We start from the raw sequence: 17,354 nt of genomic DNA on the forward strand, positions 1-17,354 counted from the left end.
ACTTCCCTGATTTGGCAGTGATTCCCTGGAGTTGGGGTTGGAGGCATTAACAAGGGTGTGGAGGAAAGAGCCAGAGCCGTCCTTCTGCAGCACACTTGCAACTTGGGGTTCAGTAGGACTCTTCCATTAGCCATGTCTCATTGTACAAGAAACTTACACGTCTTTGCGCATCCTGTTTTCATTCTTACGTCTCTCTCGGAAATCAGATCCCTCTCCTTCTAAAGACCAACACATCTTCCTCCAGAAACCTCCCTTTACTTGATCTTTACCTACCCTCACTTTACTTGATCACTTTAGGACTTTAACTCTTTCAATCCCAGTGTGTTGTTTGTACTAGTACTGTGCTCAGAGGGGGAAGCCACACTTCAGTTTCTTCATTTAATATTAAGGAAGGGTCTGAATTTCTTTCTCCCAGAACTTCAGTTTCAAATCCATTTCATCCAGAAGACACTTGAAGACATACAAGATGACAGACTCTGCCCAGTGGTTACTAGCCAATTCACTTCCACTTCCGAGATAAACTTCACTCCTGTCTGCTTGGCTAGATCTTACTGTGAACCACAGCCTGGTATCTTGCCTCACTTCTGAGTGCTGGGTTATAGGCATCTCCCACTAAGCCTGGCTGCCCCCAGAAAGAGATTTGAGAAATATATAAAGGGTCCATGTGCATTAATTATTGAATCAAGAGAGTTGTCATAAAATTATAGCCATTAGAGACAGGTAAAAATGTGTTCTACACCTTAGCGACAAGGAAAATGCAGATCAAAACCACTTTAAGATTCCACCTCGGCTCGTCAGAATGGACATCATCAGAAGTCTAAACATCAAATGCTAGAATAGATGTGGGGGAGAGAGCCCTTGCATGCTGTTGGTAGGAGTGTCAACTAGTGCAGCCTCTATGGACATCAGTCTGGAGCTGAACTACTATGCTTCATTTCTGGGCATATACCTGGAGGATTTTATACTGCACGACGAGACACATGATCATCTACGCTCATGGCTAGATAGCTGTTTACAATAGCTAGGAAATGGAATCAAAGCAGATGTCCATCAACTGATGAAGAGATGAAAATGTGGTGTATATGAGATGTATAAACAATGAAATTATTACTCAGCTGTGAAGAAGCTAGGAAACATGAAGGTATCACATGAAGGGCCTCTAGCCCACTTCCTGGCAGCACCTCTTGTTCTGCTCTGAACAATCATGGATTCACGACTGCATCTCTAGTGGCATTGTGCCCGTCCCTCCAGAACAGTCCACTCAGCCCTGATGGCAGCACTGAAGGATTTCTCTACCCTAAATTCCAGATTCTTCCACCATTCCTATAAGCTCGTTTCAAAGGCCTAAGAAGCACGTGGTCAGGTGTATCACGGCAGCTGCCTTGCTTCCTGGTATTGACTCTCTGTCACAGTTTTTTTTTGTTGTTGTTGTTGTTGCTGCAACAAACACCTGGCTCAGGCAACTTGTGTTTTTGTTTGTGTAAGGTTTTGGTTTTGCTTACAGCTTGGGGGTGCGGTCCATCACGGAGAGGACGGCATGGCAGCAGGGTCTCACTGCATCCCTACTCAGGAAGCAGAGACTGAGGAGAGCAGATGCTCGGCATGCATCCTAGAAGCTCCAGCCTACATCTGAGGTGAGTCTACCTGCTTCAGCTAGCCCAGCCTACAAACCCTCTCAGACATTCCCAGAGCTTTACATACAAGGTGTCTCTAGATTCTAAGTTATCGGGATAAGCCACCATAGTATCCGAATAAATTCTTTAGCAGAATATCATTATCTCTCTCCACAAATTAGATTCTGCAAGTGTCTAAAGAAGCCTGGCATTTAGTGATGCCCAGAGATAAGATCTGGTACCCTGCAGAATTTAACTGATCAGAATAAATTTGTAGCATTTGTTCAGCAGTTAACAAGGGCTGGCAATGTGGCTCAATTCCAGAGCACCTACCAACCACGCAAAAAGCTCTCCGTTCAATACCTACCACCCAAGAAAATGATAAATAAAAACAAAACAGAATGGATGATCATGTTCCATAGAACAGCCCTATGTCTGTGTAAGGCACCCTACAAGACTGATGGCCTGATTAAAACTTTACTGACATGGGAAATAGGATGTTACAGGTCCAAAGCCATGTTACCGCAGGCTGTGTTTAGCCTCCCCAACAGTCACTATTGCATACTTCTGTGTTTGACCCAGCATCCCTACGGACTATCAGGTAAATGCTTTTTGTAATGTGCAAAAAGACCTCCTAACTTCCACCAACCCGACTGAAAGACTAATAATGTTGTCAGGTCACACCTGAGGCCTATAACAGAGACTTCTCTGTGACACACCTACCCGCCCACCTGATGTTTTCACCAATGTATTTTAATGTGCTCTGATTTGTAGCTCTTTGTTCTGTTAGTATAAAAACGACTGAGATGGCTCAGTCGATAAAGTGCTTGCCTTGCAAGCATGAGGACACAAGTTTGATTCCCAGAACCCAAGTTAAAAAAAAAAAAGAAAAAGAAAGAAACTAACGTGGTGATACATGCTTGTATTGAGCCAGCCAGACTAGTCTACTTGGCAAATTCTATCCAAGTAAGAGATCTATCTCTAGAAAAAAAAGGGGGGGGGGATTAGATTGTGCCTGGGAACACCTGAGTTTTCCCTCTGACCTCTATATACAAGCACACAATGTGAACATGCTCACATAAATACAAACATACATGTGAATGCACACACAAACACATGCATGAACCTGCTACCGTAGTATCTGAGATAGACTGAACTTCTTTCTAGGTCCAAGTAACTCATATTTTGCTCTTGAATAAACTTCTTCCTATTCCCTTAGAGATAAATACAGTGTTTTAATGTTAACAAGTACTAACAGGCACCAGGCTCTCTTCAAGGCCTTTGGGAACCATGAGTGAGTAAACCAGACATTTCAGTTGGATATATTTAAATAATAATCATGACAGTTCTCTATCTTAATCCATAAAAGATGAAAATTGAAAAAGAAAAATTTACATTCGAGACTCCCAGAGGAAAAGCTGAAGGGGGAAAAACAACAAACAAGAGAGGGTCCAGGAGACTTCTGGTGTGGGTGAGAAGTGAACCACGAGACCCTGAAAGAGGAGCCAGAGCTCCTCAGACCAAGAAGTGGGGGAAGGGAGCAAGGGCCCAACAGCCCCTGTGCTAGACAACACTCATTCTCTAAGCAAATGCTCTCTCTTCACAGAGATATACTCTAGACAGAAGAGAGGGAAACCTGAATGCCACAGCTCTCCAGCCTTCTTTCTGGCCACTGGAATGACAAGTTTTAACTCTGGGAGAGATTTGTCTTCAAGATCTTACCTCTCAGTTATACACAGGTAGACATGCTTAAGTCAAGCGGCAAAACCCAAAAGGGACAAACCCAGACTCAGAGGCCAAACAGGAAGACTCCATCTTTGTTCTGCTGCTAAAGTTTAGGGGGTCTTGGGCAGGCCACTCAACATCTGGAAACATGGGTTTCTCTTATACCCAGAAATTCCTGGACTGCTGACTGGGTTAGTTCAGTTCGTTCTCTCTCTTAAGCTCTCTCTGTCCCTCTCCTCTGTGTTCTACCCTCTCCCCTTCTGCTTCGCAGTGCACACTTATGTATAATATGATCTGTAAGATGATGTGTGGCTGAGAGTATATCCGAGGATGTGGAAAGATGTGAGCCTTGTTACAGGAAATGTTTGTTTCGGGGAGACAAAGTAGATGTAGGAGGCAGTAAACTGGGCCTTGTGTGTCTTCTTTCGTGCACTTCTGCGAAGTCAATGTTTTTCTGTATACCCCTATTCGTTCATAAGGAACAGACCAAGAACTAACACGTCTACCACAGCGTGTGAACCAGGCTGGAAACGATGACTCCTAAGTGTTTATGGAGAAGTGTTTATTAATTCTCCTGAGCCTTTTAATGCTGGAGAAACAAAATAAGAAACAGAATGTTGAGAAGGGGGATGGAGATATGACTGAGAATACAACATGGACCTTCAGAAGTGTTTGTAAATTTCAATCCCTTATATATATGTTAAATACTTGAGTACTTATGCTACCAGTTTTCTTAAATCTCTCTCTCTCTTTCTGTCTCCTTCCCTCCTTCCCTTCTTCCCTCTTTTTCCCTCTCCCTTCTACTCTCATTCCTACCAATATTTGATATATCTCCTAATAAAACCAGGAAAAGCTGGGCAGTATTCACTCGTACATCTTAACCTTATTTCTTTCTCTAGGTAGATTTTCACTGAGTCAAGCGCTCATGTTCTTGGTCATACCTTTTCTGCTCCTGGACAGCTTTCTGGGCAATCTCTCTTTCTTCTTCCCTGGCTTTCTTCACTGCCTCTAACTTCTCTCTGTGGCACTCCATCATAATCCTCTGGATCCTATGGACCATGCGTTGTTCTGCGGCGGAGTGCTCTCTCTTCAGCTCCTCATCCATGTTTTGAATCATCTCCTTCTTGGTTTTTGCTTCCACAGCCTTAAAGAAAAGGAATGGAAAATTTGACATCGATATTACAGGGTCGATGACTTAAAATGAATACTGGAGGCTAGACCCATTGAAGTTTCGTTTATCTGATAAAACAGAACCTGTTAAACAGGTGATTTAAAAGTAGCTGTGAGCCGGGCGGTGGTGGCGCACGTCTTTAATCCCAGCACTCAGGAGGCAGAGGCAGGAGGATCTCTGTGAGTTCGAGGCCAGCCTGGTCTACAAGAGCTAGTTCCAGGACAGGCACCAAAAGCTACAGAGAAACCCTGTCTGGAAAATCAAAAAAAAAAAAAAAAAAAAAAGGTAGCTGTGAATTCTATGAAAATTTTTCATTTACATAAAATATTCAAACTGTATGTATTCATATATGTTTATGAAAGATCACATTGAAAGGTTGTATGCAAAATGCAAACAGGTTAGAGGGGTGTGGTTAAAGTTTTTCAGCCACTTTTCTTTTTCAGTGCTGGCTACAGCTGGGGTTTCACAGACGCTAGGCTATCACTGGGCTCCAGCTCCAGCTTGTGATTTTATTGATTGTCGCAGTCTCATGACACATGGAAATATGTGATATTGGAAAATGGCATAAATAAACACCATGACGGGAGCCCGAGGCTCAGGCAGGAAACAGGCACATCACACAGTCACAGGAGCCTGCCTTCCAGTCCCCTCTGCCGCTCCACATCCCCCATCAGTCTAGGGTTGCTACCCTTCCTCCTTCATGGAGGCCACAGGCGCTCCATGGTTCTACGGTAGGGGGACCTGTGGAGTATTTTCAACCAACTAGAGAAAGATCAATAGTCAAAGCGTTATTTGTGGAGAAGTCTCACAAAAGGACCTGACAGGAAAACCTTTCAGCATTTTGGAAATGCCTACTAACTCCATGGGGTGCCGGCACTCTGCTGGGGCCAAGCAGGGAATACCCTAGGGCGAGGCAGGAAGTATGGAGCAGAGCTCCCTTTCCTATTGGTCATCTGAGTAGAAGGACAGTCCGTTGGACCTTATTTGGTACACAACTAGTATACGCTAAGTGCTCCTTGGAGAAGCAATGAATGCGTGGCCATCTCCTCGGCCGCTCATCCATCATATCATTAGGCTCCCTGTCACTGTCCTGCAGCCTCTGCCCACGTATCGCACACACGTGGTCCTCCTCCGTCTCCTCCTTGGCAAATGTGAAGGAAGTTCTGTATTCCGGTCCTTTGAACAGGTTTTGGGACAGAGATATAGAACTAAGCAGTGAATCCCTCTGCTGGGAACGCTGATGAGCTTACAAGCTAGGAAGCTCCTCTTAGCCAGCCTCACCATCTAACCACAGAAAAACGGATAAGGAAAATGTGGTACGCATACACAGTGGAGTTGGTTGTTGACTTTTTTCCTTCAGGAAAATGGATGCAACTAAAGGTAATTATGAATTAAGCCGGTCTCAGAAAGAAATCTCATGCTTCTTCTCATATGTGGTTCCTAGATTTTATGTTGATATGTAAAATCATGTATGGATATATGATATAAAAGTGGAAATAAAACTGCCCAGAGAAATAAAAGCAACTATTAGGCAGACTGAAAATGGGCAAGGAAGGTCTGAGGTGACAGTCCCAACATACAATATATACTTGGAAGTATACATATGATATATATATATATATATATCTTATATTGTACATTGTCATGTACAATGAATACATATCACAGTGAAAATTTAAAACAACAAAAAAAGAGGTCCTCTTATCTTGTGACCATTGGTCTACTAGGATTACTTCAGGGACAGCAAATATGTCTCTCTTGGCAGTTCAGAAAAAGCAAATTTAGGGAAAAAGATGTAAGCAGGAAGCCCAGAAGAAGGGAAGCGACAGCTTGCTAAGTCCCAGCACAGGACTGGATACCACGGCTTGCATAACGACAAGACAGACTGCCCATATGTAGGTTGCGGCCATGCCAGGGAACCAAATGCTAAACAGCTAGTTACATAAAACAGCGAGTTATTTCATTACAATGGTGATCCGGGCTATGAAAGGGCTATGACAGAACCTTATGTCTTGTGGATCACCAGGTTCCCTCCCAACCTTTACGAAGACTAATCTGAACTTTACTAATTACTGCTCCACCTCTTCACCCCTGTCAACTAACAGATGCACCTTTTATCAAAGGCTTCGAAAAAGACAATGAGCAAATTATTGCATACGAAACCTTTAAGTCTCTTTGGTGTTGTTCTTCCAGTAACTGGATTTCAAACTTGTGTCTGGCGTGTGCGTCCAGGAGTGCCTTCTCCACTGCCTGTTGCTGGAGTTCTTTAGCCTTTGAAAGAAAAGGTTCATTTATCCATTATTATTTCAGGGAAGACACAGAGAAGCTGCTCAAGAAGTTGGCAAGTTAGGTGTCCGTGCTCAATGAAAAGTAGCAACCACCATGGGGTCCCTAATTACACTGTTCTTACTCCTACATCCCACAGAGACCTGGTTGCCTTAGCTAGACGCACATAACACACTGAGCCCTGGGTGACCTCTGCTGTCTTTTGAATTATTAAAGGTGGGGCAGCTGCACGTGTGTGTGTGAGTGTGTGTGTGTGTGTGTGGTGAATATACATATGTATATGAATATATGTATATGTATGCGAGTATGCGGTTGAGCATGTTAACCTAGGAAACACAAGGAAAGGAGCAGACACACGAAGCTAAAAGGCTCTAAGCAGAGAGCATGAATACCATCGAGACCTCCACATCAGGAGTTAGGAAAGAATTTATCTTAGATTATTTGAAGAAAGTACTCAGATACTAGCTAAAACTTAGATTCAAACTGTAGACTGTTCATAAAAGTGTTTCTTTCTATCGGGACACATAAGTAACTGGTGGTTCTTATGGTCTGATTTTTACAACTACTAGATTCTTAGTGTTATACCTTATCTAGCCCAGAAGAACTTTAATTCTCTTCAGAAAGCCATCTATCTCAATTCATCTATGACTGGAAGAACTGAGGTGGTGGGTTTGAGGCTTCTCTAACCATGAGTAAAGTAGTTCTTCCTCCAGTCTTCAAATGATCCCATGGCCCTAAGCAGCCATGCATACAATGCATCAGGATTGGGGCTTTTGTTTTATTTGCTTGTTTAATTCACATGGGCTCCTTCTTAGATTTTCCAGGCCAACCATGGTCTTGCCAGCCTCCTCCTGCCCCAGCCTCCTGTGTAGCTGAGTCTGTAGGAATGCACCCTGGTGACTAGAAGCACCAAAGACTTTAGAGGCAGTAGATAGGGAGAGTCCACCAAGATAAGGCATTCGGGGAAATGGGCAATAAGTTAGAAGTATTTATTACATACTGCACAGATGGATAGCCCCATACATGAGTAGAAGACCATAGCGAACAATTTACAATGAAGTTGGCCCTATTCTGTTAAAGTTTCAGTCAAACAAGAATAAGTGGCTGGAGGCCATCCTACAGGGGCTATACTGCCCAAACCGCCTCTCTATTTCTATCCCATTCAGCTTACATCCAGATCCCCACACCCCCTGTCTCCCTCCCTCTCTCCCTCCTTTGGGGCATAGCGCCTCCCTGCCCAGCCTGCTAGGACGCTGGGACCGAACCGGGAGGACAAAGGGGTGGCCGGTAGCTCCTTTGTTCCCATAGCCTGCCCGCAGCAAGCGGGGTGGGCCCTTTGTTCGCGAGCTAACCAGGCAGCGCGGAGTTTCGATCTGGGCACCGAGTGAAACATCATTGTGGAGAAACATCTCTGGGGAGTGACATCACTGGGAAGGTACATCAGTGGGCAAGAAGACCTGATCCTGTAAAAGAAGATCCAAAAGGGAGTATTGGGAGGAAGAGATGGGAAGACGTCAATGCAGGAATTCTCCCAACAATCTGAAAAACAACACGAAACCACCAGAAGCCAGTGACCCCACAACAGGAGGACATGAACACCTTAATCAAGAAGAAGTAGAAAAAACTGACTTCATGAAAGTGATTGACACCCTTAAACAGCATATAAAAAAACGCCCTTATGGAAATGGATGAGAAGTATAATAGAAAGTTCGAGGAATTGAGTAAATCAGTGAATGATACCCTAGGAAACCAAGGAAAAACAATCAAGCAGATAAAGGAAACAGTTCATGACTTGAAAACTGAAATGGAGGCAAAGAAGAAAACACAAACAGAGGGCTGGCTGGACATGGAAAATCTAGGTAAACGAATAGAGACTACAGAATCAAGTATAACCAGCAGAATACAAGAGATAGAAGAAAGAATCTCAGATTCTGAGGATAACATAGAGAAAATAAACACTCTGATCAAAGAAAACAGCAAGTCCAACAAACTCTCATCACAAAACATTCAGGAAATATGGGACACAATAAAAAGACCAAACCTAAGAATAATTGGAGTAGAAGAAGGAGAAGAAGTGCAGCTCAACGGTACAGAAAATATACTTAATAAAATTATAGAAGAAAACTTTCCCAAACTGAAGACAGATGTACCTATGAAGGTTCAAGAAGCATACAGAACACCAAATAGGCTGGATCAAAAGAAAACATCCCCTCGCCATATAATAATCAAAACACAAAATATACAGAATAAAGAAAGAATATTAAGAGCCGCAAAGGAAAAAGGCCAAGTTACTTATAAAGGTAAACCTATCAGACTTACACCTGACTTCTCTATGGAAACCATGAAAGCCAGAAGGTCCTGGATAGATGTTCTCCAAAAACTAAGAGACTACGGATGCAAGCCCAGACTACTATATCCAGCCAAACTTTCATTCACTATAAATAGAGAAAACAAAATTTTCCAGGATAAAAACAAATTTAAACAATACGTAGCCACAAATCCAGCCTTACAGAAAATTATAGAAGGAAAATCACTAACCAAGGAGTCCAACAATGACCACAATAACTCAGACATCTAGAGACTCTTCACCAGCGCAAATCAAAGAAGGAAAACACACAAACCCTACTACTAAAAAAGTGACCGGAGTTAACAACCACTGGTCATTAATATCACTTAATATCAATGGGCTCAACTCACCTATAAAACGGCACAGGCTAAGAGATTGGATAAGAAAACAGGATCCAACATTCTGCCGTCTACAAGAAACACACCTCAACCACAAAGACAGGCACCTACTCAGAGTAAAGGGCTGGGAAAAGGCTTATCAAGCAAATGGACCTAAGAAACAAGCAGGTGTGGCCATACTAATTTCTAACAAAGTTGACTTCAAACTTAAATCAATCAGAAGAGATGGAGAGGGACATTTTATACTCATAACAGGAACAATTCATCAGGAAGAAGTCTCAATCCTGAATATCTATGCCCCTAATATAAAAGCACCCACGTACGTAAAAGAAACATTACTAAAACTCAAGGCAGACATCAAACCGCACACACTAATAGTAGGAGACTTCAACACTCCTCTCTCACCAATGGACAGGTCAATCAGACAGAAACCTAACAGAGAAATTAGAGAATTAATGGAGGTAATGAAGCAAATGGACTTAACAGACATCTATAGATTATTCCACCCAAAGAGGAAAGAATATACCTTCTTCTCTGCAGCTCATGGAACCTTCTCGAAAATTGACCATATACTTAATAACAAAGCTAACTTACACAGTTACAAAAAAATATTAGTAACCACCTGTGTCTTATCAGATCACCATGGATTAAAGTTAGAATTCAACAACAATGCTACCCCCAGAAAGCCTACAAACTCATGGAAACTGAACAGTCAACTACTGAACCATACCTGGATTAAGGAAGAAATAAAGAAAGAAATTAAAGTCTTCCTTGAATTCAATGAAAATAAAGAAACAACATACTCGAACTTATGGGACACTATGAAAGCAGTGCTAAGAGGAAAGTTCATCGCACTAAGTGCCCACTTAAAGAAAACAGAGAAAGCACATATTGAAGACTTAACAGCCCACCTGAAAGCTCTAGAAAAAAAAGAAGCAGACTCACCTAGGAAGAGTAGAAGATTGGAAATAATCAAACTGAGGGCTGAAATCAACAAAATAGAAACACAGAAAACAATCCAAAGAATCAATGAAACAAAAAGCTGGTTCCTGGAGAAAATCAACAAGATTGATAAACCCCTATCCAAACTAATCAAACGACAGAGAGAGAATTTGCAAATTAATAAGATCAGAAATGAAAAGGGGGACATAACCACAGACACAGAGGAAATTCAGAGAGTCATTAGATCTTACTACAAAAGCCTGTATGCCACAAAACTGGAAAATGTAAAAGAAATGGACGCTTTTTTAGATAAATACCATCTACCAAAACTAAACCAGGACCAGGTGAACAATCTAAACAGACCTGTAAGTCGCGAAGAATTAGAAGCTGTTATCAAAAACCTCCCTACCAAAAAAAGCCCAGGACCAGATGGTTTCAATGCAGAATTCTACCAGAACTTCCAAGAAGACCTAATACCTATACTCCTTAATGTATTCCACAATATAGAAACAGAAGGGTCATTACCAAATTCCTTTTATGAAGCCACAATTACTCTGATACCAAAACCACTCAAAGACTCAACCAGGAAAGAGAACTACAGGCCAATCTCACTCATGAATATCGACGCAAAAATCCTCAACAAAATACTGGCAAATCGAATCCAAGAACACATCCGAAAAATTATCCATTATGATCAAGTAGGCGTCATTCCTCAGATGCAGGGCTGGTTCAACATACGAAAATCTATCAATGTAATCCAGCATATAAATAAACTGAAAGAAAAAAACCATATGATCATTTCATTAGATGCTGAAAAAGCATTTGACAAAATTCAACATCCATTTATGTTAAAAGTCTTGGAGAGATTAGGGATACAAGGGTCATACCTAAATATAATAAAAGCTATATACAGCAAGCCGACAGCTAACATCAAATTAAACGGAGAGAAACTCAAAGCCATCCCACTTAACTCAGGAACACGGCAAGGCTGTCCACTCTCGCCATACCTCTTCAATATAGTGCTTGAAGTTCTAGCAATAGCAATAAGACAACATAATGGGATCAAGGGGATTCGAATTGGAAAGGAAGAAGTTAAACTTTCGTTATTTGCAGATGATATGATAGTGTACATAAGCGACCCCCAAAACTCCACCAAAGAACTTATACAGCTGATAAACAGCTTTAGTAATCTGGCAGGATACAAGATCAACTCCAAAAAATCAGTCGCCCTCTTATACACAAAGGATATGGAAGCAGAGAGAGAAATCAGAGAAGCTTCACCATTCACGATAGCCACAAACAGCATAAAATATCTTGGGGTAAATCTAACCAAGGAAGTGAAAGATTTATTTGACAAGAACTTTAAGGCATTGAAGAAAGAAATTGAAGAGGATACCAAAAAATGGATGGACCTCCCTTGCTCTTGGATTGGGAGGATCAACATAGTAAAAATGGCAATTTATAGATTCAATGCAATCCCCATCAAGATCCCATCAAAATTCTTCACAGATCTGGAGAAGACAATAATCAACTTTATATGGAAAAACAAAAAACCCAGGATAGCCAAAACAATCCTATACAATAAAGGATCTTCTGGAGGCATTACCATCCCTGACTTCAAACTCTATTACAGAGCTACAGTAATGAAATCAGTGTGGTACTGGCATAAAAACAGAGAAGTCGACCAATGGAATCGTATAGAAGACCCGGATTTTAACCCACAAACCTATGAACACCTCATTTTCGATAAAGGAGCTAAAAGTATACAATGGAAGAAAGAAAGCATCTTCAACAAATGGTGCTGGCACAACTGGATGTCAACCTGTAGAAGAATGAAAATAGACCCATATCTCTCACTGTGCACAAAACTCAAGTCCAAATGGATTAAAGACCTCAATATCAGCCCGAACACACTGAAAAGGATAGAAGAGAAAGTGGGAAATACCCTACAACAGATGGGCACAGGAGATCGCTTCCTATGTATAACCCCAGAAGCACAGACATTAAGGGCAACATTGAATAAATGGGACCTACTTAAATTGAGAAGCTTCTGTAAAGCAAAGGACATGGTCACTAAGACACAAAGGCAACCTACTGACTGGGAGAAGATTTTCACCAACCCCACAACAGACAAAGGTCTGATCTCCAAAATATATAGAGAACTCAAGAAACTAGACTTTAAAATGCTAATTAACCCAATTAAAAAATGGGGCACTGAACTGAACAGAGAATTCTCAACAGAAGAAGTTCAAATGGCCAAAAGACACTTAAGGTCGTGTTCAACTTCCTTAGCAATCAGGGAAATGCAAATCAAAACAACGTTGAGATATCATCTTACACCTGTCAGAATGGCTAAAGTCAAAAACACCAAGGATAACCTTTGCTGGAGAGGCTGTGGAGGAACGGGTACCCTCATCCATTGCTGGTGGGAATGCAATCTTGTGCAACCACTGTGGAAGTCAGTGTTTCGGTTTCTCAGGAAATTCGGGATCAACTTACCCCTGGACCCAGCAATACCACTCTTGGGAATATACCCAAGAGATGCCTTATCAAATGACAAAAGCATTTGTTCAACTATGTTCATAGCAGTATTATTTGTAATAGCCAGAACCTGGAAACAACCTAGATGCCCTTCAATGGAAGAATGGATGAAGAAAGTATGGAATATATACACGCTAGAGTACTAAGCTGCGGTAAAAAACAATGACTTCTCGAATTTTGCATGCAAATAGATGGAAATAGAAAACACTATCCTGAGTGAGGTGTCCCAGACCCAAAAAGATGAATATGGGATGTACTCACTCATAATTGGTTTCTGGCCATAAATAAGGTCCACGGAGTCTACAAGAGGTGAACCTAAAGAAGCTAAGTAAGAAGGTGAACCCAAGGAAAAACATATAGTTGTCCTCTTGGCTAAGGGAAGTAGACCAAATTTCCGGGGAGAAAATGGGATCTTGGGGATGGGGTGGGATGGGGGTAAAGGGAGATGGGGAGAGAAAAGGTAGAAGGGAAGGAGGGGGGACCTGGGAAACAGGAGAATTGGGATAAAGGAAAGGTGGATAGGGGAGCACGGAACCACAATTCTTAGTTAAGGGAGCCAGTTTAGGGTGGGCAAGAGACTTGACCCTAGAGGGGCTCCCTAGTGCCCAAGATGAGGTTCCCAGTTAGTTCCTTGGGCAGCTGAGGATTGGGAACCTGAAATGACCCTATCCTAGAGCAATACTGACGAATATCTTGCATATCATCATAGAATCTTCATCTGGTGATGGATAGAGATAGAGACAGAGACCCACACAGGAGCACTGGACTGAGCTCCCAAGGTCCCAAGGAGGAGCAGAAGGAGGGAGAACATGAGCAAAGAATTCGGGACCACGAGGCGTGCATCCACCCACTGAGACAGTGGAGCTGATCTACGGGGAGCTCACCAAGGCCAGCTGGACTGTGACCGAAAAAGCATGGGATAAAACTGGACTCTCTGAACATGGCGAACAATGAGGGCTGATGAGACACCAAGGACAATGGCAGGGGGTTTTGATCCTACTTAATGTGCTGGCTTTGTGGGAGCCTAGCCAGTTTGGATGTTCACCTTCCTAGATATGGACGGAGGGGGGAGGACCTAGGACTTACCACAGGGCAGGGAACCCGGACTGCTCCGTGGACTGGAGAGGGGGGGGGGGAGAGGAGTGGGGGGAGGGGAAGAAGGGTGAGAGGAGGGGGAGAAGGGTGGGAGGAGGGGAAGGGAAATGGGAGGCTGGGAGGAGGTGGAAACTTGTTTTTTTTGTTTATGTTTTTTTTCTTCTTTTCGCAATAAAAAAAATTAAAAAAAAAGAAGAATAAGTGGCTGGAGTCATCTGCACGGAGGCAACTTGGAAGGAAATCCTTGGCAGGACCTGCTTCTTACTAAGCATCACCTCGTGCCAAGTACATTCCTTCATTGAACTCTCTCAACAATCCTTTGAAATGGGAGTCATACTACCCCACCCCCACCCCACAGAGGAAGCCAAGATGGAGAGGGCAAAGGACACGCCCAAGAACCCATAGATGTAAGGACTCGGTGGGCTATCTCTTCGCCGGTTATTCTGAATTTACAGTTTTTAGATAAATGCAGAGTGAGGAGCCTGTAGAAATGCGGTTAAGGGTAATTTCTGAGTCCTTTACCTGCTCCCACACTTTAGCTTCTGCTTTTTCAATGCTTTCCTTGAGCGCAGCCTCTTGATACTGCTCTTCTTGGTTCAGGATACTTGACCCAATATCTGTGTATTTGGACAAACATCATTACAGGGCCCTGTGGACTGTTTCCTGGCTTTCCTCTCTACCATCAGCTAACATTTATGCGAGCCATCTAGAGACACCTCCTATTAGGTGATGTCACTCAATTTAATTACTTTCTGGCACTAAGAACCGAACCTATGACGCTCGGCATGCTCCTGCCCGCTCAGCTGTCTCCCAAGCTTACACTCTCGTCCTTGAAGGTGCCCACTGGAAGGGTAAGTTTTCCACTAACTAAGCGGGAACTCATCCCTGAGGCCTGAATCGATCGAGTCAGTTATTTTCATACACCCTCTCTAAACCACAGGCAATGAAGAGTAAATGTCCTGTGAGGTGTGGCACACTCAAAGCAGAGTGTAAACTCACAGGGCATTGGCACACTATCCATCTCTCTCCTCGCTTCTGACAGGGCATCTTTCTTTAATACATCATGGACGTGCCTTTCATTAGTGGGGGCCATTCCGACTCCGTCAGCTGTGGAGGGAGCTAAGTTTCCAGGTTATTACTACTCTGCCAATGATCTAATTTGACTTCCACATAACAACATCGCATAAGAACTTCTCCACTTAAAGCATAACTCCAGAGAAGGTAGAGAGACACACAGAATCAGGTAGGAGGGGATAATTCTGGACCTGCAGCTAAGAACTGAATCCTTTGGTAAGGTCTCAGGGTATGTGCATCTCACCTGAGATGGCCCTTAACACAGGTATAGCATGTCAATCTCCATGGTGGGATGTGGTGGATATGTGTATCTGCTCAACATCTCCTGCCATGGTAACAGATCCCACTTCTCTCAAGAACTCCCTCAAGCAGTGTGGTAAGGTTGCCTATAAGCACCATCCAAATTTGCTTGGCCTTTCTTTCTTCTAGAAGCTGATCCGGAACCAGGCACATAGTCAAGCCTGACCAGCCACACTCTTCCCTAGTTAGCTCGCATAAGGATGTAAAGAGGAAATAGCTTCTTTTCCTCCGCGATTTCTAAACTGGGGCTAATGCGTGTTGGAATCATTTGTCTCCAAGTCCTTTTCTAGATGCTGAGTAGGCCTGACTGCAGCACCAGCTCGGCCAATTCACCAAGGGTGAGCATGGCAGACTAAAATCTTGATGACAGGTTCCACCTTGAGTTTTTCTTAAAAGGATCAAGTAATCCATCACAAAACTCCACTTTATGTGTTCTGTTTGAAGTTATTTCCATCACCTACTGATGAAAGATATATTTGGGGGATAGAACTTTACCACTAGATCATTAATGAGTCTTTTTTAAAATTTATTCTTTTGGTTTTTTTAAAATTTATTTTTATTACTTTAAATGGTGAGCAGGAATGTGTATCTGTATGTGAGTATGTTCAGGTACCCCAGGGGCCAGAGACATTGGATTCCCTGGAGCTATAGTTACACACCCTGTTGATGTGGGTGCTAGAAACTGAAGGTGGGTCCTCTGGAAGAGCAGCAAGTACTCTTAACTGCTGAGACATCTCTCCAGTGTGCCCCCTCCAATGAGTGAGTCTTAAAATATAAAGCAGTAAATATTGTGGGAGAGGTGGATGCATATAATCTCAATATTGTGTAAATTCATCACATTTGTAAAAACGTAACACAAATGTAGGGTGGCATTTTCCTTTTTTATTTTATTTTTTAAAGAAGAAAACAATCATCTTTCATTTTACATACCAATCCCAGTTCCCACTCCCTCCCCTCCTCCCATTCCCTCTACCTTCCCCTCTAAACCCCCATCCACTCCTCAGAGAGGGTAAGGCACATTGCTTTGGGGAAGGTCTAAGGCCCTCCCTACTAAATCCAGGCTGAACAAGATATCCCTCCAAAGAGAATGGGCTCCAGAAAGCCAGTTCAAGCAGTAGGACTAAATCTTGGTGGCACTGCCAGTGGCCCCACAGTCTGCCCCAGCCATTGGCATTATCCCTTTTAATATTTAAATATTGTATTTGTTGTTCTCAGCCTTAACTTCAGAAGACATCTACAGAACTTTTTGAAAACCTACATGCTGTGAAAGGAGACACTTGATGTGGGATGTCCTTCTATATACGCGTTGGTTTTATTGGATAATGAAGAAAGCTGTTTTGGCCAATTGCTTAGCAGAGTAAAGCCAGGTGGGAAATAGAGAGAAAGTAGGTGGAGTCAGCAAGATTCCATGTAGTTGCCAAAGGAGAAAGATGCTTACCGGTAGGCCACAGCCTCATGGTGATGCACAGATTGATAGGAAAGGGTTAATTTAAGATGTAAGAGCTATCTAGAAATATGCCTGAGACTTCAGCCAAACAGTAGGCTGGGGACGCAGCTCAGCAATGAAGCACTTGCTCAGCACGCACAAGCTACAGAATTATATCCAGAAGTAGGAAAGAAAAAGAAATGAAGTTTTATGCAACGGCATGATTAGGAGATAGGGCACCTAAAATACCTGGAACTTTGTAGTCAAGGACAAATAAAAATAGGAATAACCGTAATAAAAACACGAGCACAGTTAAAAATCTGTTTTTCTAGCAACATCTTTAAAAACCTTATATTAGGGATGAGGTATGGTGGTGCACATCTTTAATCCCAGCACTTGGGGGATATAGACAGGACCACTTGTAAAGTGTCTTCATTTTGGTTGAACTGTGACAATTTTTTTTTAATATTTATTTATTTATTATGTATACAATATT

The 17,354-nt window shown here is 42.6% G+C and overlaps 1 protein-coding gene across 1 annotated transcript in view; it reads left to right on the plus strand.

Annotated features, from left to right (window-relative positions):
* The window catches only part of LOC121458242 (cilia- and flagella-associated protein 206-like), a 56,331-nt gene extending 52,141 nt beyond the window's left edge, over positions 1-4,190 (plus strand). Inside the window, exons 10-11 of the mRNA XM_041667345.1 lie at positions 1,505-1,634; positions 3,220-4,190. Coding sequence (XP_041523279.1) covers positions 1,505-1,633 — 129 coding nt within the window. The 3' untranslated portion in view covers position 1,634; positions 3,220-4,190. The remainder of the gene's footprint in view (positions 1-1,504; positions 1,635-3,219) is intronic.
* The last annotated feature ends 13,164 nt before the right edge of the window (positions 4,191-17,354 follow it).

The sequence above is a fragment of the Microtus oregoni genome, unplaced genomic scaffold, assembly GCF_018167655.1.
Source record: "Microtus oregoni isolate MIOR12 unplaced genomic scaffold, Mior012 000017F_ref0000208, whole genome shotgun sequence".
In the NCBI taxonomy this organism is placed as follows: domain Eukaryota; kingdom Metazoa; phylum Chordata; class Mammalia; order Rodentia; family Cricetidae; genus Microtus; species Microtus oregoni.